The sequence below is a fragment of the Dipodomys spectabilis genome, unplaced genomic scaffold (genome assembly GCF_019054845.1).
Source record: "Dipodomys spectabilis isolate Male_0828 unplaced genomic scaffold, ASM1905484v1 ptg000119l, whole genome shotgun sequence".
NCBI classification, from domain to species: domain Eukaryota; kingdom Metazoa; phylum Chordata; class Mammalia; order Rodentia; family Heteromyidae; genus Dipodomys; species Dipodomys spectabilis.
This window is the reverse complement of record NW_024870796.1, coordinates 4,691,487-4,716,740: the sequence shown is the minus strand read 5'-3', so window position 1 is coordinate 4,716,740 and position 25,254 is coordinate 4,691,487. Positions and strand designations below refer to the sequence as shown.

At 51.1% G+C, this 25,254-nt stretch overlaps 1 protein-coding gene across 2 annotated transcripts in view; it reads left to right on the top strand.

Annotated features, from left to right (window-relative positions):
• Nucleotides 1-1,832: 1,832 nt before the first annotated feature.
• Nucleotides 1,833-25,254, top strand: part of Anxa6 (annexin A6) — a 49,353-nt gene continuing 25,931 nt past the window's right edge. For both annotated transcript variants that reach the window (XM_042688856.1, XM_042688855.1), the window contains exons 1-10: nt 1,833-1,945; nt 11,639-11,678; nt 17,563-17,653; nt 18,752-18,846; nt 19,235-19,348; nt 21,490-21,580; nt 21,871-21,950; nt 23,352-23,408; nt 24,169-24,262; nt 24,762-24,857. In XM_042688856.1, the coding sequence (XP_042544790.1) occupies nt 11,661-11,678; nt 17,563-17,653; nt 18,752-18,846; nt 19,235-19,348; nt 21,490-21,580; nt 21,871-21,950; nt 23,352-23,408; nt 24,169-24,262; nt 24,762-24,857 (736 nt within the window). In that variant the 5' untranslated portion in view covers nt 1,833-1,945; nt 11,639-11,660. The remainder of the gene's footprint in view (nt 1,946-11,638; nt 11,679-17,562; nt 17,654-18,751; nt 18,847-19,234; nt 19,349-21,489; nt 21,581-21,870; nt 21,951-23,351; nt 23,409-24,168; nt 24,263-24,761; nt 24,858-25,254) is intronic.

The window sequence follows — 25,254 nt, the reverse complement described above, 5'->3', positions numbered from 1 at the left end:
ACCACTTGAGCCACCATACCACTTCTGGTTTTCTGATAGTTAATTGGAGATAAGAGTCTCGTGGACTTTCCTGCTAAGGCTGGCTTTGAACCGTGATCCTCAGATCTCAGCCTCCTGAGTAGCTAGGATTACAGGCATGAGCCACCAACACCCAGTTGGGCATATTTATTTACTGTTTATTTATTTCCTCCTCTGCTGGCAGACAGACTCAATGAGAGAACAGAGATCTTTGTCTATACAACTCTCAGAATAGTGTCTCTAATCCTAGCCCCTTAGGAGGCTGAGATCTGAGCATCTAAATTGGGAGCCAGCCCAGGCAAGAAAGTCTATGACGTACTTATCTCTGATTAACCACCCAAAAGCTGGAACTGGGTCTGCGGCTCAAGTGTACAACACCAACCTTGGGTGTATATGGGGTTGGGGGGGAGCTAAGGGATAGCACCCAGGGCTGAGTTCAAGTCCCAGTACTGGTGTGCAAGTGTGCACATGCACACACACACAGAGAATAGTGCCTGGCACATAGTAAGAACTAAATAAATGTTTTCAGAGAGTTGTGAGGATGAAGTGTGACATTGCATATAAGATGTTTACCTGAAGTCTTTGCTTTTTTTTTTTTTTGTCGGTCGTGGGGCTTGAACTCTGGGCCTGGGCACTCTCCCCAAGCTCTTCAGCTCAAGGCAAGCGCTCTACTACTTGAGCTACAGCGCCACTTCCGGTTTTCTGGTGGTTTATTGGAGATAAGAGTCTCACGGTCTCTCCTGCCCCGGCTGGCTTTGAACCGCGATCCTCAGATCTCAGCCTCCTGAGTAGCTAGGATTACAGGCGTGAGCCACCAGCGCCCGGCTGAAGGCTTTGCTTATAGAAAGTGTTTGTTAAATAGCAACCATTACCATGATGCATAAGAAGAACTCACCAACATCTTCACTAGGTTCAGCTTCTCTTGTTCCATTCCTGAAGTGCGCTCCCCTTCCCCCTCCTTCTCCCCCTACCCCGTCCCCCCCCCCCCCCAATCCTGGGGCTGAACTCAAGGACTGGGTGCTGTTCCCTTAGCTTTTTTGCTCAAGGCTGGCACTCTACCACAGCTCCCCTTCCAGCTTCTTGGTGCTTAATCAAAAAATATGAGTTTCATGGGCTTCCCCCCGCCCCCTCCCGGGCTGGCTTTGAACCACGATGCTCAGATCTCAGCCTGGGCCAGGGGGAGCCCTGGCTGACATTTGTTTTCAACACAGCCCTAGATGATCACTTCTGGATTCTGTCTGCCACCTTCAACACCCCCCCTCCTCCCCATTCACTATTCTATGCTCCCCCAGGAACCGAGCATCTAGGGTTGCTGGGGCCCAAGTTCGAATCCCGCACCACAGCCTACTAGCTGAGCGACCTAGGTCAAGGAACTGCCTCCTGCGGCCTGGGCTGTTCTCCTCCTGGGAAGGGAGTAAGTCATGCCAGTGACCTGAAGGGGATGTTGAGGCATGAAACCCGATCAGGCAGCTGAGGTGCTAGGCCTCTCTTCACTTTTCAGTTTCTCAGCAAAGCGTTGGGGCTGTGGAGTTGCGGGAAATCTGGGGGGGTCCACAAGTCGGGGAGTCAGAGCCCTTGGCCACACCCCTTTACTCTGCAGATCTGGGGGTCTGGAGCCTGGGGTCCCCCCACGCCTCCCAGTACTGGGTGACATTCTAAAGATTCCCGAAGTGAAGGCTCCCGGGTGGGGTGGGGGTGGGGGCGTGGCTTGGCGGAGGGGGCGTGGCCAGGCGCGGCCTAACCCGATTGGCCTCTGCGTGTCACGTGTCCGGCGCCCAGGGTCGGCCCCGCCCCCTCGCTGCGCCGCGGCTGCAGCTGCTCAGCTAACGGGGCCGCGACCAGCGAGCTCGGCGTCCTGCGCGTCCCGCCCGGTGCGCGTTCGTCCCTCCGTCCTCCGATCGCCCCGCGACAGGACGCTCCACGCGCGGTGAGTGGACCCTCGGGGGGGGGGGGGTCCCCAGCCAGGGCTGAGTTACAGAGGTCTCCACGTCGGCTGACCCCGTGCCCTCTCCACGCGGGGCTTGGGGAGGGGCGCAACGACCCTGAGTGGTGGTGGGGGGGTGGAGCGGGCCGCGCCCCTGCTGGGGATGGGGGGGAGAGAGGGGCACCGAGGGGGAGCCCCGGCTTTGCTGAGGGATCGTGGGGAGGGGGGACCTAACTTGGGGGGTGGAAGCTAAGAAACCTTGAAGGCCCGGGGTCGGGGGGCGCTGAGGATCCGCAGGGATGGGTGTGACTGAGGCCGAGACTGAGCGCGAAAAGGGACAGAAGATGGCCTGTGTTGGGGTGTGTTGGGCAGGGGGGAACCCAAGGTGCCGTCGGAGGAGCCGGGACCCTCTTGTTGTGCCTACCCCGGGCTCTGCGGGTCCCTCCTGCCACTGGGCCGCGCTTGAAGGAACCTCCAAGGGTTCTTGGCTGGGAGACAAGGATTCCCTCTCCCCCCCCCCCTCCACCTTTCTCTCTGCTTTGCTGGAAAGTCTACACCTTCCTCAGAGATTAGTCTTCGAGATCCTTGCAGACATACTTGTTATGGGAGTTAGAATCCCAACCTCAGCTGCATCACCAAAACTTGCTGGGTGACCTTGAGGCTAGTAGCTTTCCCTCTCTGAGCCTCCATTTCCTTCTCCTACGTACCCAGCGAATGACCCCAGCCATCGGTTTCTGTGCAAATGGTTCTGTCAGGTGCCAGGACCCTATTACAGGTTTGGGATTCTTGATTACAGGTTTGGAATGCCTTGTCTTACCCTCCTAGGCCCTGGAAGGAGAAAGGGAAGGGAAAAGTGGGGGGGGGGGTCCTTTGGGAGGACTGCTCTGGTCCCATTTCCTCTCTCCTTCCTTCCCTCCCTCCCCTTCCTTTTGTTTAAACTCTGGTGGGTTTTCCAAGACAACTCCAAATTTGGACATACGGCTGCAGGGTTTGTGAAAAGACTCTGGTTTCGCGCAAGAATCTGTCTTTCCTCCCCTCTGCCCTCCTCCCCTCTGAAACTGCCCCTCCCAGCCACACAGGATAGCCTGGCCAGCTAAAGCCCTCACAGATGAGTGTCTGTAACCCTGCTAACCCCTGTGGACAACCCCTCGGGCCTGATCTCCTTTAAGAATTCGGAAGACTGCCCTGGGGGTGGGGAAAGCTAGGTTGCAGCTCCTGATGGGCAGGGCGGGGAGAGATGGGAAGACTTAGACACCCCTGTTTCCCCCTGGGCCCCAAGACGGTCTTGCTGAGCTGGCTGCAGGCCGTGCTTGCCCAGCTCAGCTGTTTGAAGATTCAGACTTCTGGGAGTTGGGTGTGGCCAGGCTGGGCTGGAGGCGGAGGCCCAAGCCTCCAACCCCCTCCCCGACCTCTGCAGCTGTCGCTGCCTCTCATCCACCTCCCTTGCTCTTCCCACCCTTTGTTTCTGCTATCTCTGTGCATCCGTGGTTTCTGGGCAGGTGCTGCAGCTGGGGCCGGGGCGGGATGGAGCTCAGAGTGTTGGGAGGAGAGAGATGCCCCAGGAAGGCTAGGCCTCTAGGGCAGGATGGGAGTGGGAAAGGGAGTCTGCAGTGCTGGGTAGCTGCCCAGGGCGGGGAATCTCTGCACTGCAGCACCCAAGAGGGAGCCCTGGAGATGCCAGGCCTCAGCCCAGCCTCTGCCGTGCACCCAATCAGCTGGGTGCCCTGGGCACACCCACCTTGTTGGACCCAATTCCTTCTGCCGTAGATGGGTGAGTCCTAGGCTGGGGGCGCCCCAGGCTGCAGCACCCAGCCTCTTTAGAAGACTTCCTGGGTGGGGAAGCTGGCTGAGGATGTGGTCTCTACACTGAATCCTGAGCCTGTGCGCCCCGCCCCCACCAACAGGAAGTGTGAGAGGGCTGGGAAGGTTATCTCTCAAGATCCTCATCTTAAGAGATCTGGCTGGTCTTGTCTTCAGCCACTTTCCCTGGGTCCTTTTTTTTTTCTCCTCCTGGGCTGAGAAATCCCCATTGAGCCTGGCTGTAAGAAGGATGGATGGCTGTCCTTGGGGACCAAGGTTCTGTGAGCCTCAGATCTCCCATCAGCAAATGAGGAACACAAGGCTGGGAAGGTGGCTTAGTGGTAGAGTGCTTGCCTAGCATGCATGAAGCCCTGGGTTCAATTCCTCAGCACCACAGAGACAGAAGTGGCGCTGTAGCTCAAGTGGTAGAGTGCTAGCCTTGAGCTGAAGAGCTGAGGGACAGTGCCCAGGCCCTGAGTTCAAGCCCTGTGTGTGTGTGTGTGTGAGAGAGAGAGAGAGAGAGAGAGAATACAGCCTGCCGCTGCCACTGATGGTTCTTGTCTGTATGTCTGTAATCCTCGCAACTCTGGAATCCCGGTTCAAAGCCAGCCTGGGCAGAAAAATCCCTGAGACTCTTTTCTCCAATTAACCAATGAATAAAGCTGGAAGTGGAGGTGTGGCCCAAGTGGTAGTGCACCAGCCTTAAGCAAAATAAGCAGAAAAAAAAAAAGCCAAGCAAGAGCTTGAGGCCCTGAGTTCAAGCCCCAATAATGGCACACACACACACACACACACAGAGGTGACTAAGCCTGGTGTGTTCCTGAGGTGGCAAGATGAGAAGCAGATATGAAAGTCGCCTCTCAAGCCGAGCTCTGAATAGAGAAGCAGGTACTGCTGTTGTAACCGCAGAAGGGTGGGGTGCTGGAGGAGGCAGGCTACCTGAGCCTCTTTGGCTAGACTGAGGTTCTAGTGCCCTTGAAGGATTCGTCCCAATGCAGTGACCACAGCTATTGACTGAGCCCTTACAACTTGACAGCCCCTGGCTGAGCCCTTGATGTGGGCGTCACCGTTATTAGCCCTTTGGGAGGAGTGAAGTCTTCCATGTCCCTCCTGTGTGCATGTCTTCATGTAAGCACTGAGCTTGGTCAGTCCATTCTCACTACCTTGTAACTCTGGGGGGTGGGGGGGCTTGTGTGCGCATGGGCATATGTACCCATGGGTTCTGGGCCCTGAATGGCCTTTTGCTTGGCTTTTTCACTGAAGGCTGCCACTTGAGTCATTGACCTCCCCCCACCCCCCTTCAAGCCTGCTCCTCAGATCTCAGCCTCTCTGAATACCTCGGATTACAGGCATGAGTCACTGGGGCTGAGTGGGAGGTGCTACTTTTATCCCTACTTTACATATACAACTAGATACCAAGAGGTAAAATGTGTGTATCCGGGCCTTTGGCTTCTATCTTAGTTAGTCTGGCTCCAGCATAGAGCCAGCTTTGCTGATCGTCTCCCGATGTGACCTGAGCTGGGATTCAAACCCAGGTCAGACCATTTCCATCTCTGGGGCAGCCAGAAGACCTCCCGGGGCCTCGTCCAGCCTGGGATCAATGGTTCTGGGTCAGGAGAGGAAAGACTGCTCTCTAAGAAACCTGAGTGCCTGGAGCTGGAGGGGGGGCGGTGCCCAGGCCCAAGGCCAGGGTGGCATTTACCCTGGCTCCATTAATTGAAACTCGTGGAGGAGAACCATCAGAAAAGGGAAGAGGAAAGGATCTAGTTGGGTTAGTTTTTTGGGTTTTGGGGGGCTTTGTTTGTTTGTTTGGTCGGTCCTGGGGCTTGAACTCTGGGCCTGGGCGCCATCCCTGAGCTCTTCAGCTCAAGGCCAGTGCCCTACCACTTGAGCCACAGTGCCACTTCTAGTTTTCTGGTGGTTAATTGGAGATCAGAGTCTCACAGACTTTCCCGTCAGGGCTGGCTTTGAACCTTGATCCTCAGATCTCAGCCTCCTGAGTAGCTAGGATTCCGTGAGCCATCAGTGCCCAGCTTTAGTTTGTTTTTCTTTTCTTTTCTTCTTCTTTTTTTTTTTTTTCATTTGTTTTGTGTGTATGTACCTGGGATAGAATCCCAGGGCCTCATATATGCTGGGCAAGCATACTGTCACCTGGAAGGATCTAGATTTTATAATCCAAAGCAGGGTGGGGGTACATACACCCTTGGAGAATGATCTTCTGGAAGGTAGAGATAGAAAACATCAGACTTTTTATTTTTCGCAATAGTAGAGTTTGAACTCAGGGCTTTAGCCTTCCTAGACAAGCGCCCCACTAAAGCAAAGTCCCTGCTTTAGTTACTTTAGGGATAGGGTCTCATCTTTCCTGTGGACCGTACTCTTCCTGTTTACATATTCCTTGAAGCTGGGATGACAGGTGTACACCACTGTGCCTAGATATTGGTTGAGATGACGGTTTCACGAACTTTTTGCCAAGACTAACCATGAATCATGATCCATTCTCCTCATCGGTGTCTCTCAAGAAAGTGGCTGGTATTCTGAGCCACCAACTTCAGGCTCCTGTATAACATATACCTTAAAAATGTTTTGTTTTGCTTTTGCTTTGTGCTAGTACTGGGGCTTAATCAGAGACTGTGTGATGTCCCTTAGTTTTTGTTCATTTGTTTTTTGCTCAAGGCAAGTGCTCTACCATTTGAGCCATAGCTCCATTTCTGGCTTGTTCGTGGTTAATTGGAGATAAAGAATCTCAGGGACTTTGCTTCCCTCTGCTAGCTTCAAACCAGGATTCTCAGATCTCAGCCTCGTAAGTAGCTAGAATTATAGGCATAGCACTGACACCCAATTCCTATATGTACCTTTATATATGTACCTATATGTACCTGTAAATACCTTATTTAAATATATATATATATATTGTTTATTGTAATAAATCTTCAGTTTTGTTCTCTTGTTACTAGTAGTTTCTGAGACCCAAAAATAATTGGCAGACTGTTGTGTTATCCTGCCAGCCTTGGGGAGAACCTTGTCGGTCTCTTCTTCCCTTTCAGCCCTCATATCCTATGAGTGAACCTGATTTGCTCAGTAGATATCTTCAGGTTAATTAGTGATTATCTTCACAGAGATGGGCTGAATACCAAAATTCTTGAGTTATTTGTCTATCCTGGCCATAGAAAGCATAGAAAGAATGAAAACACAGCATGGCTAAATGTGTCTCTTTTTTTTTTTTTTTTTAAATTCTGTGACTTTTCCAAGTTACTAAAGAAAGTTTAGTGCATATCATCTGACAATCCGTCAGCACTTCATGCTCTTGGCTGTGGGTAGGGATTGAACCTTTAGGGAATAACAGCAAAGACACATAGACCATATAACTACTCAATAATTTTCCTCCAAAAGGGCAAAAATCAGGACCCACAGTGATATAAAAATGATCTTGTGCTAAGGATTTTATTCTAAGCATTAATCTATGATCAATGCCAGGCAGATGTCAGCAATGCCAGCACTAAACCAGATCGGTAGATCCCTTTTATTGAGAAAAATGTCACTAGATGCAAAACTGGTTTTTCCACCCGCTGGAGAGGGAAGGCTGTGTACTGGTATTGGAATTACTTTACATACCAGCAGTTAGTTATCTAAAGTTTGCTGAACTGTAATAGCCCAAAGGTAGTGAAAGGCTGTAATTAGATAGTTTCCAGGGTTTTCCTTTGAGTTGGACTTTTAAAGTTTGTAAAAAGTATTGGCGGGCTGGGAATGTGGCTCAGTGGTAGAGTGCTGGCTTAGCATGCATGGAGCCCCAGGTTCGATTCTTCTGTACCCCCTAACACAGAAAAAGCCAGAAGTGGTGCTGTGGCTCAAGTGGTAGAGCACTAGCCTTGAGCACATAGAGGCTCAGGGACAGAACCCAGGCCCTGAGTTCAAGTCCCAGGACTGTCAAAAAAAAAAAAAAAAGTATTGGCAGTGCTTGTTTTTGAACTCAAGAGCCTCCCATTTGGTAGGCAGGCGCTCTACCTACTGAGTAAAATCCCCGGCAGGATTTTTCCTTTGAAATACAGATTTCTTTTTGCCTACAGTTCAGGGAGGCCAGCAGCCTCTATCCAATAGAGGCTGACCTAAGTCAATCAAGGGAAGGTAGTTTCAGGGCTTTGTGGGGGTTCCAAGGAGGGGAAATCACTGCTGGCTTCCTAGAAGAGGTGACCTTTGCATCCTGCAGAGAGGAGTCCTCTCACCTGACTGTACTTCAGAATCACCCAGAGAAGTTTTTAGAAGTTACCAAAGCCAGATTCTTACCTCAGAACCATTGAATTAGTCTTGGAGCCTGGGCACCATCTTTTGCTTTTTTACTCAAAGCTAACACTCAATCACTTGAGCCACCGCTCCCCTTCCAGCTTTTTGCTAGTTAATTAGAGATCAGACACTCAAGGTTTTCCTGCTTGGCTTGGAACTGCTCTCCTCAGATCTCATCCTTTTGAGTAGCTAGGATTATGGATGTCAACCACCCAACTTAGTAAAAGCATTTTTTTCTTTTTCTTTTTTTTTTTTTTGGAGCGGGGAGATGCTGGTCCTATGGCTTTAACTCAAGATCTGGGCACTGTCCCTGAGCTTTTATGTGCAAGGCTAGTGTTCTACTACTTGAGCCAAAGTTCCACTTCAGGCTTTTTGGTGGCTAATTGGAGATAAAAGTCTCCTGGACTTTACTGCTTGGGTTGGCTTTGAACCACGATCCTCAGATCTCAGATCTCCTGAGTTCCTAGGATTATAGGCATGAGCCACCAGCAGCAAAAGCATTTTTTAAGTTGTCTCTTACAGTAATCTCTAAAAACCTCTGGTGTAGGGGATATTGTCCCCATTTTATGGATGAATATACTGAGGGACAGAGCGGGAATCTGGATTGCCTGATACATAGGGTAAGTTAGGAACCAGATCCTTTTTTTTTTTTTTTTTTTGGCCACTTATGGGGCTTGAACTCAGGGTCTGGGCACTGTCTTGGAGCTTCTTTTGCTCAAGGTCAGCATTCTACCACTTGAGCCACAGCACAACTTCTGGCCTATTCTATGGATATGGTACTGAGGAATCGAACCCAGGGCTTCATGCATGCGAGGCAAGCACTCTACCACTGAGCCACATTCTCAACCCAAACCAGATCCTCTTGATGTCCCTCTTGGCCCTGGCTAGATAGGAACCTATTTGCCCTGGGGTTGTTCAGCCAAGCCATCGGGTGCTGGCTGAGGCCCGGAAAGCCACTTTTCCTCCCTGAGGCACCCCTCGGATGTCTGAGAGGCTGGGGGACGGGGCCCTCTCATGCTTCTAGAACTTTGGATATGAAATGTCCAGCCAGTTTGAGACGTACGATCCTGTTTGCTCTGGAAAGACTCCAAGGCCTTCGGAAAGCCAAAAGCAGTTTGTAAATGCTTTTGGTGCGATCAGCTCCCAGAGTCCCCAGAGGGGCTGTGGAATGTACTAGAAGGTTGGCTCTGAACCACAGACAGTCTGAACCCCCTAGCTCTGGGGAGAAGCTTGCTTGCCACGTAGGCACTCCCAAAGAGGCCCCTCGTGTGAGCCTCCCCCTCTATCCAGATGGGGGCCTGGGTGGTTTCCAGCAACCAGGCCAAAGCACAATGGCCCAATGGTGCAGTTGACGGCCAATAGTGTCCTCCTTCCCTGGTGTCAGAGGGCTCCATTCAGTCTTTCTGATGGCCTTGGAATTTCCTTCCCCTCTGGCCCCACCACCCCAGGCCTGGGGAACACCACAGCTGGAGGCCAGCCCCATCCTGGGCAGGATGTCAGCACCCCTCCCCCCCCCCCCACTCTGTGATTGGGGGCTGGTAGTTTCCATTTCCTGGGGAGAGCTTCACATTTGCAGCTGAGGGCCTCTGGTTGCCAGGGCAACAGCCATGGTTTTTCTCAAACTGAGCTGAGCCAAGTGGAGCAGGTTGACCCAGCTGAGCCCAGCGGAACTGCCCCAGGCCACAGGACCTCCTTTCCCCGGCCTTCGCCCTTCACTCTGCACCCCTATCTGATAACGGTCATGATCGATCACTTGGGGGAACTAGTCTTCAGGTGATGCAGGCAAATGGGCCAAAGGATAAGGAAGGGCCTGTTCCAGCTCCTTCCACCAACCCCATGAAAGTCTCACGTTTGTGCTCCACAGAACCTTGAACTCCAAAGTAGGCAATAACCCTGGGGTCACATAGGTAATACGTGTGCTCTCCTGCGTGTGGCTTGCCATGCCAAAAACAGGGCAGGGCTGTTCACTGGGATATTTTTTTTTTCCTGAAGAGGGGCTGCCCTCCCAGAATTTCCCCTCATAGAACAATGAAACCTATTGAAATGGGTTTGTTTGGGTTTTGTGCCAATACTGAGACTTGAACTCAGGACCTCACGTGCTTACTTGCCTTAAAAAAAAAAAACAAAAACTCAAGGGCTGGCCATCTATTAAATCAAGCAATGCTTACACTTCTGGCTTTTTTGATGGGGGGGGGGGTGGTTGATTGGAGGTAAGAGTCTGCCTAGGCTGGCTTGGAGCCCCAAACCTTCAGATCTCAGCCTTCTAAGTAGCTAGGATTATAGGCATATAAGCCACCAGTGCTGGCTTCTTATTCATTTTCTTCTTCTTTTTTTGTTGGTTGTGGGGCTTGAACTCAGGGCCTGGGCACAGTCCCTGAGCCTCTTTGTGCTCAAGGCTAGCGCTCTACCACTTAAGCCACAGCACCACTTCTGGGTTTTGAGGGGTTAATTGGAGATGAGTCTCATGGGCACTTTTTGGCCTGGGCTGGCTTCGAACCACGATCCTCAGATCTCAGCCTTCTCAGTAGCTAAGATTATTAGGCATGAGCCACCAGCATCCAGCTTCTTATTCATTTTCTGTTTTGTGTGTTGTACCCCCCTGCCCTCATGGCCTTGTCCTATCTAGAAAAATCTAATCTTCACAGTGGCCCACAGGATCCCCCATCCTGTCATTTCTGTCCCTTCCTGGCGATCACACCAAGCAATATGGTCCTGTATTGACACTGCCCCAAGATGAGAGTCCCTGACCCTCCATCCTGGGGTTCTACCAGCTGCTCCCCTTGTCTTCCAGTTGCTGCTTGGATCTCCAGATCCTAGTGCAGTGCCTGGCTGGGTATAGATGGTGGGTAATGATCTCAGGTTCCGGCTGGACTATTCCCCTTAGAAAGAGGCTGCTGGGAGCCTGGCATCTACCTATCTGCAGCCTGGGAAACCCTGGGCTGCAGCTGGCTGTGTGGTGACTTGAAGAACCAGCCATGGGGCGCATTGCATGGGCTCTGGACTCTGATAGTGGTTGAATTCGTGTCTCAGTTGTTTGACCATGGACCACATGTTGTGTTGCTCAACCTTAGTTTCTTTTCCTGGGATAGAAGGGGGTGTCTCATGCCTGGAAGGACTAGTGGGGGGGGGGTGCTTGGTGGTGGTGTTCATTTGTGGGTCCATGATCAGGTCTAAGTTTCCCCCCCTTAACCACTCCAGTCTAGACACCACTATGCCTGAAAGAAAAGTCTCAGGCTGGGTACTGGTAGCTCACTCCAGTAATCCAAGCTACTCAGGAGGCTGAGATCTAAGGGTCGCCATTTGAAACCAGCCAGGGCAGGAAAGACCATGAGACTCTTATCTCCAAGTAACTACCCAAAAAAGCCGAAAGTGGAGCTGTGGTTCAAAGTGATAGAGAGCTAGCCTTGAGTACTAAAGCTCAAGGAGAGTGCTCAGGCCCTGAGTTCAAGCCCCAGGACTGGCAAAAATAAACAGGCTCTGGCCCAAGCTGGACCTCCATGTGGGTTATAGCCTGGAGGGCTGGAGGCAGCTGGAAGATGGCGGGATGGAAAATAGAGAGAGGGGAGGGAAATGCAGGAATAACATGGAGGTCTCATGACTCTGTTTTTTTCTCCACAGTGGCTTCTGTTGAACCAAGATCATGGCCAAGCTAGCACAGGTAAGAGCTCTCCCTGTTGAGGGTTGTTCTTGGCCTCCATGGGACCTGGGATCCCCCTGGCATCAATAGGCCTACTTCAGAGACCCCTTCAAAAGCCACACCTCTTTGGAGGCAAGTCACCAGTGACAATACATAATACCTCAAGCAGAAAAGGATCTAGGTACATTGGCTCACATGACTGACAAGCATGGGACTTCAGGTCTGGCTGGATCCAGGGGTCCAAATGTTAGTCAGGATTCCACTTTCAGGGAGTAGGCTTCCTCTGGGTGGCTTTGTTCTGGGGTCTGTTCCTCCTTGCTGTGCATGTTAGCCACCAGCAGCTCTATTCTGTCCTAGTGAGAAATGAATTCCTAATGCTTTCTGGGGGAATTTCCAGGTGTGTTCTCCTTGATTGGCCCTCTCTCAGAGCCAGATCCCACTGGACCTGTATAGCTCAAGATTTGTTCCCCAGAAAGGGAAATGAATAGTGGGGAGACACAAAGAAAGGAAAGAAGGAAGGAAGGAAGCAAGCAAGCAAGCAATAATAGAGGGTCTTTCCCCCTATAGAGATAGAGTGTTGTGCATTAATACTGGTGCTTGAACTCAGGGCCTGGGCACTGTCCCTTAGGTTATGTGCTCAACGCTGCTGCTCTACCACTTGAGCCACAGCTCTACTTCCAGCTCTTTGCTGATTCATTGGAGATAAAGTCCCATGACTCTTCTTACCTGGGTTGGCTTCCAAACATGATCCTCAGATCTCAGCCTCCTGAGTAACTAGGGTTACAGGTGTGAGCCACCGGTGCCTGGCTTCATCCCTGTTTCTTATGACTTGCCACAAAATGGACTGGGGGCCCAAAGGGTAGCCACAGCTTGGGTGCAACACCTTGGCATCTGAAAATAGCCCTGTATCTTTCCCCTTCCCCGGCTGCAGAGCATGCTCTGCCCCAGACCTCTCCCACTCACTCCAGGCAGAACTCCAGACACAGCTTTGCTGTTCTGTATTTCCCGGATTGCTTCCTAAGGGGCATTGGTATTGTAAGGTTCTAGCTGACTCACATAAACAGGTCAACCAGGGAGAGACCAGAGGGGTCAGGAATTGTGGGATATAGAGCTATGGACTCCAAGGCCAACACTCGGGCTAGTGTCTGTTTGTCTGACCCGTGCTTATTATTATCATCAAACCAGGGGCTAATAGACATCCTTGCAAGCAAGTTCTAGGGTGGCAGGGCCTTTAGGGTCCCCTCCCTTGGGACAGGTCTTCCAGCAAGCTCAAGTTGATATCTAAGCCACGCGCCGATGGCTCACACCTGTAATCCTAGCTTCTCAGGAGCCCGAGATCTAAGGATTGAGATTTGAAGCCAGTTAAAGCAGGAGAGTCCACAAGACTTTTTTTTTTTTGGGGGGGGGGGGGTCGATCATGGGGCTTGAACTCTGGGCCTGGGCATTGTCCCTCAGCTCTTCAGCTCAAGGCTAGTGCGCTACCACTTGAGCCACAGCGCCACTTACGGTTTTTCTGGTGGTTTATTGGAGATAAGAGTTTCTCAGCTTTTCCTGCTCGGGCTGGCTTTGAACCACAATCTGCAGATCTCAGCTTCCTGAGTAGCTAGGATGACAGGCGTGAGCTACTGGTGTCCAGCTCCCACAAGACTCTTTTTTTTTTTGGGTCCGGTCGTGGGGCCTGAACTCTGGGTCTGGGCGCTGTCCCTCAGCTCTTCAGCTCAAGGCTAGCGCTCTACCACTTGAGCCACAGCGCCACTTCCGGCTTTTTTCTTTTTGCTTATGTGGTGCTGAGGAATCGAACCCAGGGCCTCATGCATGCAAGGCAAGCGCTCTACCACTGAGCCACCTTCCCAGCCCCTTCCCACAAGACTCTTATCGCCAATGAACCACCAAAAAAGCTGAAAGCAGAGGTATAGAGGACAAGCCTTGAGAGAAAAAGCTAAGGAACAGTGTGTCCAGGCCCTGAGTTCAAGCCCCAGTGCCAGCACAAATATAAAATAAAATAAAATCATTGGTATCTACCACCTCCAATTATTAGCTCTGTTTCTAGTGGCCACCCTATGTCATACACATGTCCCTGTGCAGACACGCTTACATGTTCACGCAATGCTCCCTTTTCTGGAGTCTGTTTATTCTGGTTCCTTCTACAGCTGTCCTTTCAAAAGAGGGACATGGGACCCGAAGGCCCGAGAGTGTGATGTCTCACGAGGTACCAGCTCTGTGGTCTAGTTCAGGGTTGAAATGCAGTGAGGAACCAAACCACTTTAAGAGCAGGACAAGGACCAGACTCACGCCTGTCATCCTAGCTACTCAGGAGGCTGAGATCTGAGGATCACAATTCAAAGCCAGCCCACGCAAGGAAAGTTCGTGAGACTCTTACCTCCAATGAGCCACCAGAAAACCAGAAGTGGCGCTGTGGCTCAAGTGGAAAAGCACTAGCCTTGAGTTAAAGAGCTCAGGGACAGCACCCAGCCAGGCCCAGAGTTCAAGCCCCACAACCAACCAAAAAAAAAACAAAAAAGAGCAGGAAAAGAGAAGACAGATGGCCATGCCTGAGACACTGGGAACTTACAAAGAAAGACCTACAGAAAGTTCCACCAGGGCAGCTGCAGTCCCAATACTGGTGGCCATCCCTGGGGCAGCTGCTGCTGCTGTGTTCTGGGTGTGGCTTCAGCCTACAGAGCGCCAGGGCCTAGGCTGCTCACCAGCTGGCACCAAGACCTGCTGAATATTTCAGGTGGAAAGTCCCTTGTCCTCCTCCCCCACCCTCCATCATGTCTACCTGCAGCCAAGATCCCTTCTGCCAAGAGACGGGACGGGCCGAGGAGAGACCCAGCCATCCAGGAGGGGAGCACTCTCCACATTGGGGGGGGGGGGGGGGTGAGGAGGACTGTCACTGGGCCCAGATGATTGTCTCTACATGTGACCAATGCTAAGAAACTCAGCCCCACTCGCAGTGACCATGGTCCTGTGGTATTCTGGGTAACAGCTGTGGCGGGAGATTATTTACTTAGGGGGTTAGATGTAAAGTTCCAGCGTGGACATTGGTTGTCTTCCTGTCCACTGAACTCTTGGTGACAGCACTTGAGTGTTGTCCCTGGTCATCTCTGAGTGGCACGTGGGCTGGGTCTGGTACCTGCCTCTCTGGGGGTCCCGAGATCAGATTGTCTGTCTGTGCCAAGCTGGCTTTAGGAATGTCCAAAAATGAGGCGTGGGGACCCTTAGCATGGGGCAAAACAAGTTCCCTGCAAGGTGCCACCGTCCAGTGTTTGGCCTGTGACTCCTTCCTTCCCTGCCCAGGGCCCAATCTGGTTGCAGGAGATTTGTGGATGGCGGGAAGAAGGCTGTGTCACTTTCTAGTCACGCTGGCCTTTGCAGAACTTTAAATAGCAGCCCGGCGCCCACGCTCACGCCTCCTCCACAGACATAAACGGAACAGCAGGCTCTTGCTCCTTGAAAGTGAATGTGTGGGTCACCCCACCCCCATGCCCTGCAGCTATTTGGTCCAAGAATCCTTCTCTGCCTCTACCACCCCCCAAGCAGAATTTGGCCCTGGCTCATTAACCTTGCTTCTATCAGAGATAGTTGTTACTTGCTTTGTTGGGATTTATGGGCTCCTCCCCCACCCACCCCCAGCCAATCAAATGCTATCTCTGCAGCTCTCTGCTATACTCCTTCCTGAACCCTGTGTTTCTCAGTGCCATGGCTGACCCGCAGGTGCCTGCCACCTCTGTGAACCCATTGTCCATTCAGGTTTAGATCTGATGTCTCAGTCTACCTCTCCTGGCCTCCAGGGACCTTTGCCAGCTTGTCCTCAGATGCTGGTTCACGGTTTGGTTTACTCAACTGGCCCCACAGAGACAGACAGCCCTTATTTCTGCATTGAACTTGGGGGACAGGGGGGCGTGGAGCTCTGGCTTTGGATCCCCTGAGTAAATTGGCAGCTGCAAGGCTTGTGGGGGACAGGGGATGAGGTCTGGGGTCTGGGTGGCTTTTTTAATCAGTCATGGGCTTGAACTTAGGGCCTGGGTGCTGTCCCCAAGTTCTTCAGCTCAAGGTAATGCTCTACCACTTGAGCCACAGTGCCACTTCTGGTTTTCTGGTGGTTAATTGGAGATAAGAGTCTCACAGACTTTCCTGCCCAGGCTGGCTTTGAACTGTGATCCTCAGATCTCAGCCTCCTGAGTAGCTAGGATTACAGGAGTGAGCCACTGGTGCCTGGCTTTGAGTGGCTTCTTTAAGTGGCTTCGCCTCTCTGCCTTTGCTTCTCTTGGCTTGCTTCTTTTAGCAGCTCAAGCAGCTGCTAAAATAATCACTGGAGTGTAGGGCAAAGGGCTTTTGAACTGTGAGTGCATGAAAATAAAAGAGCCAGTGTCTCACGCCTGTAATCCTAGCTAGCTACTCAGGAGACTGAGATCTGAGGATTGCAATTCAAAGCCAGACCAGGCAGGAAAGTCCCCGAGAGACTCTTATCTCCAATAAACCACCAAAAGTGCCACAGGAAGTGTCACTGTGGCTCAAATGGTAGAGTGGTCACTTTGAGCTGAAGCTGAGGGACAGCGCTCAGGCCCAGAGTTCAAGCCCCATGACCGACAAAAAAGAAAAGAAAAGGGGTTCTTGTGGGTCTCACAGGATCATTTTCATACCTTCCAGCCAGCCAGATGTTTATACTCTTTCCTGGGGGTGGCCAGGGCTGTGGATCTTGGCCACACCACCCTCCATGGAGAAATGGCACTGTCCTTGTAAGTTGGAGCAAGTAGATCCAGAGATTCACCTACACCTTTCCCTGGAGTTATGTGAACAGTATTTGTTTTTTCATTTATTTTGTTTTGCTCTTTTGGTGATATTAGGACTTGAATTCAGGCATCTGAAAGCCTAGCCATGCCCCTCCCCCAGTATTCTTTCTCTCTCCCTCCCTCCTTCCCTCCCTCCCTCCCTCCCTCCCTCCCTCTCTTCCCCCCTTCCTTCCTTCCTTCCTTCCTTCCCCCCTCCCTTTCTTTCTTTCTCTTTTTTTTTTTTTTTGTCATGGGGTTTGAATTCAGGGCCTGGGTGTTGTCCCTAAAATTGTTGTTTTTGTTTTTTTGCTCAAGACAAGCTCTCAGGCTGGGAATGTGGCTTAGTGGTAGAGTGCTTGCCTACCACGCATGAAGCCCTGGATTCGATTCCTCAGTACTACATCAACAGAAAAAGCCACGCGTGGCACTGTGGCTCTAATGGTAGAGCAAAAGCAGCTCAGGGACAGTGCCCAAGGCCTGAGTTCAAGCCCCAGGACTGGCAAAAAAAAAAAAAAAATAGCGATCAACCACTTTGAGCCACAGCTCCAGTTCTGTGTTTTTTGGTGGTTGATTGAAGAGCTTCAACGAAGCCAGGAATTGGTGGCTCACACCTGTAATCCTAGCTTCTCAGGAAACTGAGATATGAGGATTCTGGTTCAAAGCCATCCTGGCAGGACTGTTATCTTCAATTAACCACCAGAAAACCAGAAATGGTGCTGTGGCTCAAAGTGGTAGAGTGTTAGCCTTGAGCAAAAAGAGCTCAGGGACAGTGCCCAGGCCCAGAGTTCAAGCCCCCATAAGTCAGGGGTGGGGGCAGGGTAAGGGGGAGGAATTGAGGTTCAACTAACTTTTCAGCCTCCTGAGTAGTTAGGATTATAGGCGTGAGCTACCAGTTTCATACTTTTTCTTTTTTAAATTTGCTTTTCAAATAGGGTTTTCTGCTTTTGCCCGGGGTTAGTTCTGAACGTTGATCCTCCTATCTCTGCCTCCTGAGTAGCTGGGATTACAGGTGTGAGCCACCTCACCTAGCTCAGTACTTGGTTTTATCAGAGGAAAGGAGCTCAGCCTTGATTTGTTCCAGCAGTCCAGACCCAAGGTCAACATGTTACCCTCTGCCTTTCTTTCCACAGGGTGCCAAGTACCGAGGCTCTATCCACGACTTCCCAGACTTCAATCCCAATCAGGATGCCGAGGCTCTGTACACTGCCATGAAGGGCTTTGGTGGGTTTCAGGTCCCTGGACAATAGGTTTTGCAGGAAGGAGGCTTCATTGGAGTTTGCCTGTGCTTGCTAAAAGTGTGGGCATAGCCCAGAGCCTGTTCCTGTTAGTGGGAAAGGGCATGAGACAGTGAAATGTCCTGTGGTTTTCATTTGTTTGTGAGGTTAAGGATTGAGCCCAGTACCTCATGCACTGGGTTCTCTGCCACCAAGCTGTGCCCCCCCCCCCCATAATAACCTTATTCATAATAAAGCATTTGGGGCCAAGGCTGGAAATGTGGCTTAGTGGTAGAGTGCTTGCCTAGCATGCATGAAGCCCCGGGTTCGATTCCTCAGTACCACATACACAGAATAAGCCAGAAGTGGTGCTGTGGCTCAAGGACAGTACACAGGCCCTGAGTTCAAGCCCCAGGAGTGGCAAGAAATAAATAAAATAAAACATTTGGGGCCAACAGTAAATCATAAAGGATATTGGAAGCCTTCTCCACAGCCCCTACTCTACTCCTCTCCCCATTTCCAGGAAAGTGAGGGCCTTCTTGGTGTACTTGAAAATCATCTTGGTGGGCCCCTCCCCATAGCTCCCCCTGCCTTTGCTCAGGGTAACTGCTACCCTGGCTTCAGTGCTTATTGCTTTCTTCTTTAGAGAATGGGATTTTCTTTTCTTTTTGTTCTTTTTGGCTAGTTCTAGGGGCTGGAACTCTGGGTCTGGGCATTGTCTCTGAGCTCCTTTTGCTCAAGGCTAGCATTCTACCACTTGAGTCACAGCGCCACTTCCAGCTTTTTCTGTGATTCATCAGAGATAAAAGTCTCAGGGGCTTTTCCTGCTCAGGCGGGCTTCAAAGCTTGATCCTCAGATCTCAGCCTCCTGAGTAGCCAGGATGAAAGGTCTGAGCCACCACTGGCACCTGGCTGATACCTAAGTTATGCTCAGATTGTAAGATCCTAGACAAGTCCTTGCTCCTCACTTTCCTTCCTTGTACTATAATACCTTTCAATGAGGACTTAAGAGACCTCATTGGCCCCAGGCCTCTGACGAGGAAGCAGCCTGAGAGGGCTTCCTGGAGGCGGTGTGGGCTCACGACGATCATCTCCCCTCTTCCAGGCAGCGACAAGGAGGCCATACTGGAGCTGATCACCTCCCGGAGCAACAGGCAGAGGCAGGACATCTGTCAGAGCTATAAGTCTCTCTATGGCAAGGTAACCATGGCAACCAAGGGCCGAGAGGGTGAGGGTCAGCCCCCACGCTGGCCCTTCAGCCTCAGAACCTGCCCTGGCTCTTTCTCTTCGTGTAGTCTGACCTAAGGCTAGAGCACCTGCTACATCCGGGGCTCTGTGCTGGTGTTAGGGCACCACTGGGAAAATTCCCAGACTGTGGGGGGAGGGCACGGTAGACAGGGAAGCAGTCAGGGGTAGGAAGGGTGCTGTGCTGGGACTTGAACCTGCGTGACCCATTTGATGAATGACTGGGTGGGTGACTGACGTCCCTAGGGTGGGCTTTCAGGGATAACAGCGTGACTCAGGGCCCATCACCTAAGGCCTTGGGGCCTGTACCTGTGCCATGAGCCCACCTCTTCCCCACCCTCAGGACCTCATTGCAGACTTGAAGTACGAACTGACGGGGAAGTTTGAGCGGCTCATCGTGGGCCTGATGAGGCCACTTGCCTATTGTGATGCCAAGGAAATCAAAGATGCCATCTCGGTGAGTAAGCATGAGGGCGAGTTTGGGGCTTGGGGGCCAGGGTATGGGTAATGAGGGCTTCTAGGGCTCTCCAACAGGCATCTGCTAGGCCCAGACCTCCACAACAGATGACATCATGCTTCTAGAAGCAGCCCATCCCACAGGGCTTACCCTGTCTACTCTAGACAGCCAGCTGTGGACAGATGTGTGACACAGACTCCACAAGACCTTGGCCTTGACCCAGGAGTTTATACTTCTGAGGGAAGCAGGGTATGGTATTGAAACCCCTCTGTTAGCAACTATGTGAAGATTAAACAAAACAGGACAAAAATACAGTGTCCGGGGTGCCCTGAAGAGAGACATCAGGGAGAAATCCCAGGCCCTAGAGGGGCCTGAGAGGATGTCTGAGGATAATTTAGGGAATGCCTGGGGAACCGATTTTTTGGGGGACATTTGAGATCTTGTCATGCTCACGGCTTGGATGGGCTGGGATTTGGCAAGTAGGAGAGTGGAGTTGTATTAGGATGAGAGGAGGGACGGGGGGGGGGGGGGGGGGGGGGGGGGGATTGGGTTTTCACGCATGCGCTGTCTGCAAGGAAAAATGGGGGAAGGTGAAAAAGCCCATGATGTCTTGGCTGGGACAGAGCTCAGGGATAGATCACCTGGCCCCTGAGCTCCATCGTCAGTCCCGCAGGATCTGTAATTAAAAGCCCTTGGTTCGAATCCTGCACTTGGCAGTCAAAGAGCCGTGGTCACTGCTGGCATTGGGTTATCAACATGAGTGCATTTCAGAAGCAGAGAGAGCAGCCGTGTGAGCTTACCGCCTCCTCAGCATCCCTCAGCATCTACGTGAGCAACTAAGCCTAAGAACGGCTCTGCTTTGCACACGAGAAAACCAAGGCCCATGGGGCTGGGAAGGTGGCTCGGTGGTAGAGCGCTTGCCTTGCAAGCATGAGGCCCTGGGTTCGATTCCTCAGCACCACTTAAACAAAAAAAAAAGGAAGTGGGCGCTGTGGCTCAGTGGTAGAGCACTAGCCTTGCATGCATGAGGCCCTGGGTTCGATTCCTCAGCACCACATAAGCAAAAAGAAAAAAGGAAGTGGGCGCTGTGGCTCAAGTGGTAGAGCACTAGCCTTGCATGCATGAGGCCCTGGGTTCGATTCCTCAGCACCACATAAGCAAAAAAAAAAAAGGAAGTGGGCGCTGTGGCTCAAGTGGTAGAGCACTAGCCTTGAGCTGAAGAGCTGAGGGACAACGCCCAGGCCGAGTTCAAGCTCCAAGACCAACAACTCCCCCCCCCCCCCCCACAAAAAAAAAAAAAAAAAAGAAAAGAAAACCAAGGCCCAGGAAAACAGTCTCTGTTTAAAAAAATTGTATTGGTACTGGTTTCTGTCAAGGCTGGTGCTCTACCACTTGAGCCACACTTCCATTTCCACCTTTTCATTGGTTAATTGGATGTAAGAGTCTCATGGGCTTTCCTACTCAGGCTGGCTTTGACTTTTGATCCTGAGATCTTAGCCACCTGAGTACCTAGGAGGACAGATGTGAGCTACCAGTACCTGGGAAGATTGTATTTTTGTTTTTTTAATTAATTTTTTTGTCAGTTGTGGGACTTGAATTCTGGGCCTAGGCGCTGTCCCTGAGCTCTTCAGCCCAAGGCTAGTGCTCTACACTAAGATTGTATTTAAAAAGTCACAAGAAGCTGGGTGCTAGTGGCTCATGCTTGCAATCCTAGCTACTCAGGAGGCTGAGATCTGAGGATCACAGTTCAAAGCCAGCCCAGGCAGGAAAGCCCGGGAGACTTATTTCCAGTTAGCCAGTAAAAACAAAAAACAGCTGGAAATAGAGCTGTGTGGCTTAAGTGGTAGAGCACTAGCCTTGAGCAGAAAAAGCTCAGGGACAGTGCCTAGGTCCTAAGTTCAAGCTCCAGGACACACACACACACACACACACACACACACACACACACACACACACACACACACACACACACACACACACACACACACACACACACACACACACACACACACACGTCACAAGAGCAAGCTGCTGATCAAAACAGGACTAGAACCCATGCCTTGAGTGTCAGCGGTTTCAGTGCTGAGGTCTTGCAGCCCAGGCCGCCGTATGACCCTCTATCCTTGCCCCTTTTCTCTTAGGGAGCCGGCACAGATGAGAAATGCCTCATTGAGATCTTGGCTTCCCGGACTAACGAACAGATCCACCAGCTGGTGGCAGCGTACAAAGATGGTAAGATGATGGGAGGGAGATCCTTGCTCAGGATCTTTGCATGTGAAATGAAGGTGATTGTGGGGCGGAGCCACTGAGACTGGCCACACCCCCTGTCCTCCCTTCCCTTTGACACCACCCATCTGCCCATGGGTCCCTCTAATAAGTATTCTGTGTGGGGTGTGGGATATGTGTATGCCATGTATCTGGGTTTGGGGACTTGTGACAAATACCTGATCACTTTGGTGGGGGTCAGCAAGAATCCCGGGGGCCTCTGGGGATGAGGCTAGAGTTTGTGTGTCCTCCTGCAGCCTATGAGCGAGACCTGGAGTCTGACATCATTGGCGACACTTCCGGCCACTTCCAGAAGATGCTCATCGTCCTGCTCCAGGTGGGTACAGGGCGTTCCTGGGCCCCTCCACAGAGCTGCCTTGCGGAGAGGCTCCTGGGGGCCAAGGGGCCCTTGTCCCTGATGCTTTGGCAGGTGGATGATCTGATGTGAGTCCTTCTTTCATATTGTGTCTTCCTTCCCTCCCTTCCGCTCCCCTCCACACACTGTCTGCTGTGTTCGCTGGAGCCTGAGAGGTTGTTCTGAGGATCTAGGCTCAGGTACCTCTCCTCCACTTGCTCAGAGAGGCATTCACAGCTGGGCTGGGCTCCCTCCCAGCCCCCCAAGGGGCCATCACCAAAGGGGCTCTGAGAGGGCTGAAGAATTCTTTGGTTATCTGTGGGCAAATTCAGCCTGCCACACTGGAGCTTTTTTCTTCATGTTTTCCCATACATGTGCACCTCTGTCCCGGGAAGCAAGGACCCGGGTTGGCCCCTTTGAGCAGCGTCCTGTTTCTCTGTGTCCTCTATTGGATGGGGCTCGGGGCTTGAGTGGAGCAGTAGGAGCATCAGGAGGGTCTGCGCCTTTGGGGCTGTGCACTTAGACCTGTGATTCAAGACCCAGATCGTCCTTGGGGAAAGCTTCCTGCAAACGTGCCAGCCCTTTGCCTTGTGGCACTGTTGTCATAGGCACTGCCATCTAGATTTCGGGTCCTGGCTTCTGAGATGGCCTCAGTGTTACAGCCTAGGGAAACACCTGAGAGACCCTGGCTATGCCCGGTTTGGTTGTGGCCCTGAGAATAACTGGGCAGCTGAGGAGAGAGATCATTGTATGATTCTCTAGGAATCAGATGCCTTTTTTTTTTTGGTCAGTCATGGGGCTGGAACTCAGGGCCTGGACACTGTCCCTGAACTCTTTTGCTCAAGGTTAGAGCTCTACCACTTTGAGCCACAGGACTATTTCTGGTTAATTGGAGATCAGAGTCTCACGGGGACTTTTCTGCTTGGACTGGCTTTGAACTGGGATCTTCAGATCTCAGCCTCCTGAGTAGCTAGGATTATAGGTGTGAGCCACTGGCACCTAGCTTGTTTTTTTTGTTTGTTTTTTGGCCAGTCCTGGGGCTTGAACTCAGGGCCTCTGCCCTGTCCCTGAGTTTCTTTTGCTCAAGGCTAGCACTCCACCACTTGAACCACAGTGCCTCTTCCGGCTTTTTCTATTTATGTGGTCCTGAGGAATCGAACCCAGGGCCTCATGCATGCAAGGCAGGCACTCTACCACTGAGCCACCTGCCCAGCCCAGATGCCATTCTTAATCCCATGGCAGCTAAGTATTTCTCCTGACCCAGACACCTCGCGCCACCGCTGCTGCTCACCTCTGCACTACCAGGGTTTCTCTTCTCTGCTCCAGCGCTGGCTCCCAGGCTCTGCACTGTTAGAGACACATTTTCCTTGTCTCTCTGTCTAGGGAACCAGAGAGGAGGACGATGTCGTGAGCGAGGACTTAGTCCAGCAGGATGTCCAGGTAAGCAGGCACTGAGGGAAGGTCCCCAAGACACCGCTGAGGAGCCTGGGGAGAGAGGGAGAGGGAGGGGGTCATGATGATATTTATTTATTTATTTAGATAGTGCTTTGTGGAAGAAAAGGTCAAAGTTTATCTTTCAGAGGTATACATAGCAGGTACACAGGTGAGATGGATTTTGGAGCTTTCATTGTGGTTGATTTTATTCATTCCGTTACGTCCTGTGGATTGGAGTTAAATCCCTGGCCTTTTGCCTGGCCTTCTGCCAATCACTTCATAAACAGCATCAGACAGTACTGGAGAGATGGGCACACATCGATCGGGGAGATAGATATGTGAGGAAATACTGTAACCCACGGTAGGTCAAGGAGATAAAGAACAAAAAGTGATGGGAGAAAGAGAGAAGGAAAGAGAATTCTACCTGGAGACTGTAGGGGGGGTGGTACTTTGAGGGAGGAAAAACAGGACATTTAATTGGAGCCATGAAAGTTGAAGAGCTTCCCCAGAAAGAAAGGAAGAAAGGCTTGCAGGTATATGCAAAGGTCCTGAGGCTACCAGTTACTGATAATGTCAGGATCTGCTCTGAATGACTTGGCTAGGCTGTCCTGTCCCCCCAGATTCCTCTTCCTTTTTATTTATTTATTTTAATATTGTGATTTGAACTCAGGGCTTTGTGCTTATTAGGTCCATACTCTCCTACTTGGGCAACACCCCAAACCCTCCTGAGGTTTTGTGGCCATTAATTCATACCTCTTCTCTTTAGGATCTGTATGAGGCGGGGGAACTGAAATGGGGAACGGATGAGGCCCAGTTCATTTATATCTTGGGAAATCGCAGCAAGCAGCATCTCCGCTTGGGTAAGTTCCAGAAAAGACCCCACAGCTTGCCTGCCTGGGGGTTTGTGCCCAGATCGCCCTTCTCTTTACCTTTTAAGTGACACAACAGCTACTTTAGCCCTGATCCAAAAGCTGATGCCATGAGAAATGAGTGGTTTTATAGGGTCCCTCTTCTAAGTCATTAATGAGGGGTCATGTAGATACAGATATAGATATATAGAGAAATGAATTCTATAGCCATATAGATATATAGTCTATAGATGGATATAGGTAGATAAACATACCTATCCATAGATAAATCTATAGTTGTAAATATATAAATATATATATAAGTATATATAATTTATATCTATAAATATATCTATAGATATAAGTATATAAACCTATATATAAATAGATAAATATATCCATATATATGGTAGAATTACATATGTAGGTCCCATCCCTCAGAAGTCACTGTCCCCTTCTTGCCATTTCAAGGACAGTAACCTAGACATCTTGTCTCTCTCTTTTGACACAGTGTTTGATGAGTATCTGAGGACCACAGGGAAGCCGATCGAAGCCAGCATCCGAGGAGAACTGTCTGGGGACTTTGAGAAACTAATGCTGGCTGTGGGTATGTCCTGAGATCACCTTCCCAAGGGATTCTGGGATGCCAGCCCCAGAGAAACGGGCCAGGAATTGGACACAGGGAACTCATTTGTGGAGTAGGGAAGGAAAGCAGACGGGCCTGATTTCTGCCTACCCCCTCCTCCACAGTGATAGAGGGAGCAAAGCACTGAACTTGGGGCTAAGATAGTGATGATCATAGTGGAGCCTAGACTCATGCCTGTAATCCCAGCTGCTCAGGAGGCTACGATCTGAGGATCATTGTTGAAGGCCAGCCCAGGAAGACAAATCCGAGATACTCTTAATCTCCAAGTAACCACCAAAAATGCCAAAAGTGGTGGAGGTGTGGCTCAAGGAGTAGAGCCCCTGCCTTGAGCGGAAAAAAAGCCAAGCAAGAGTATAAG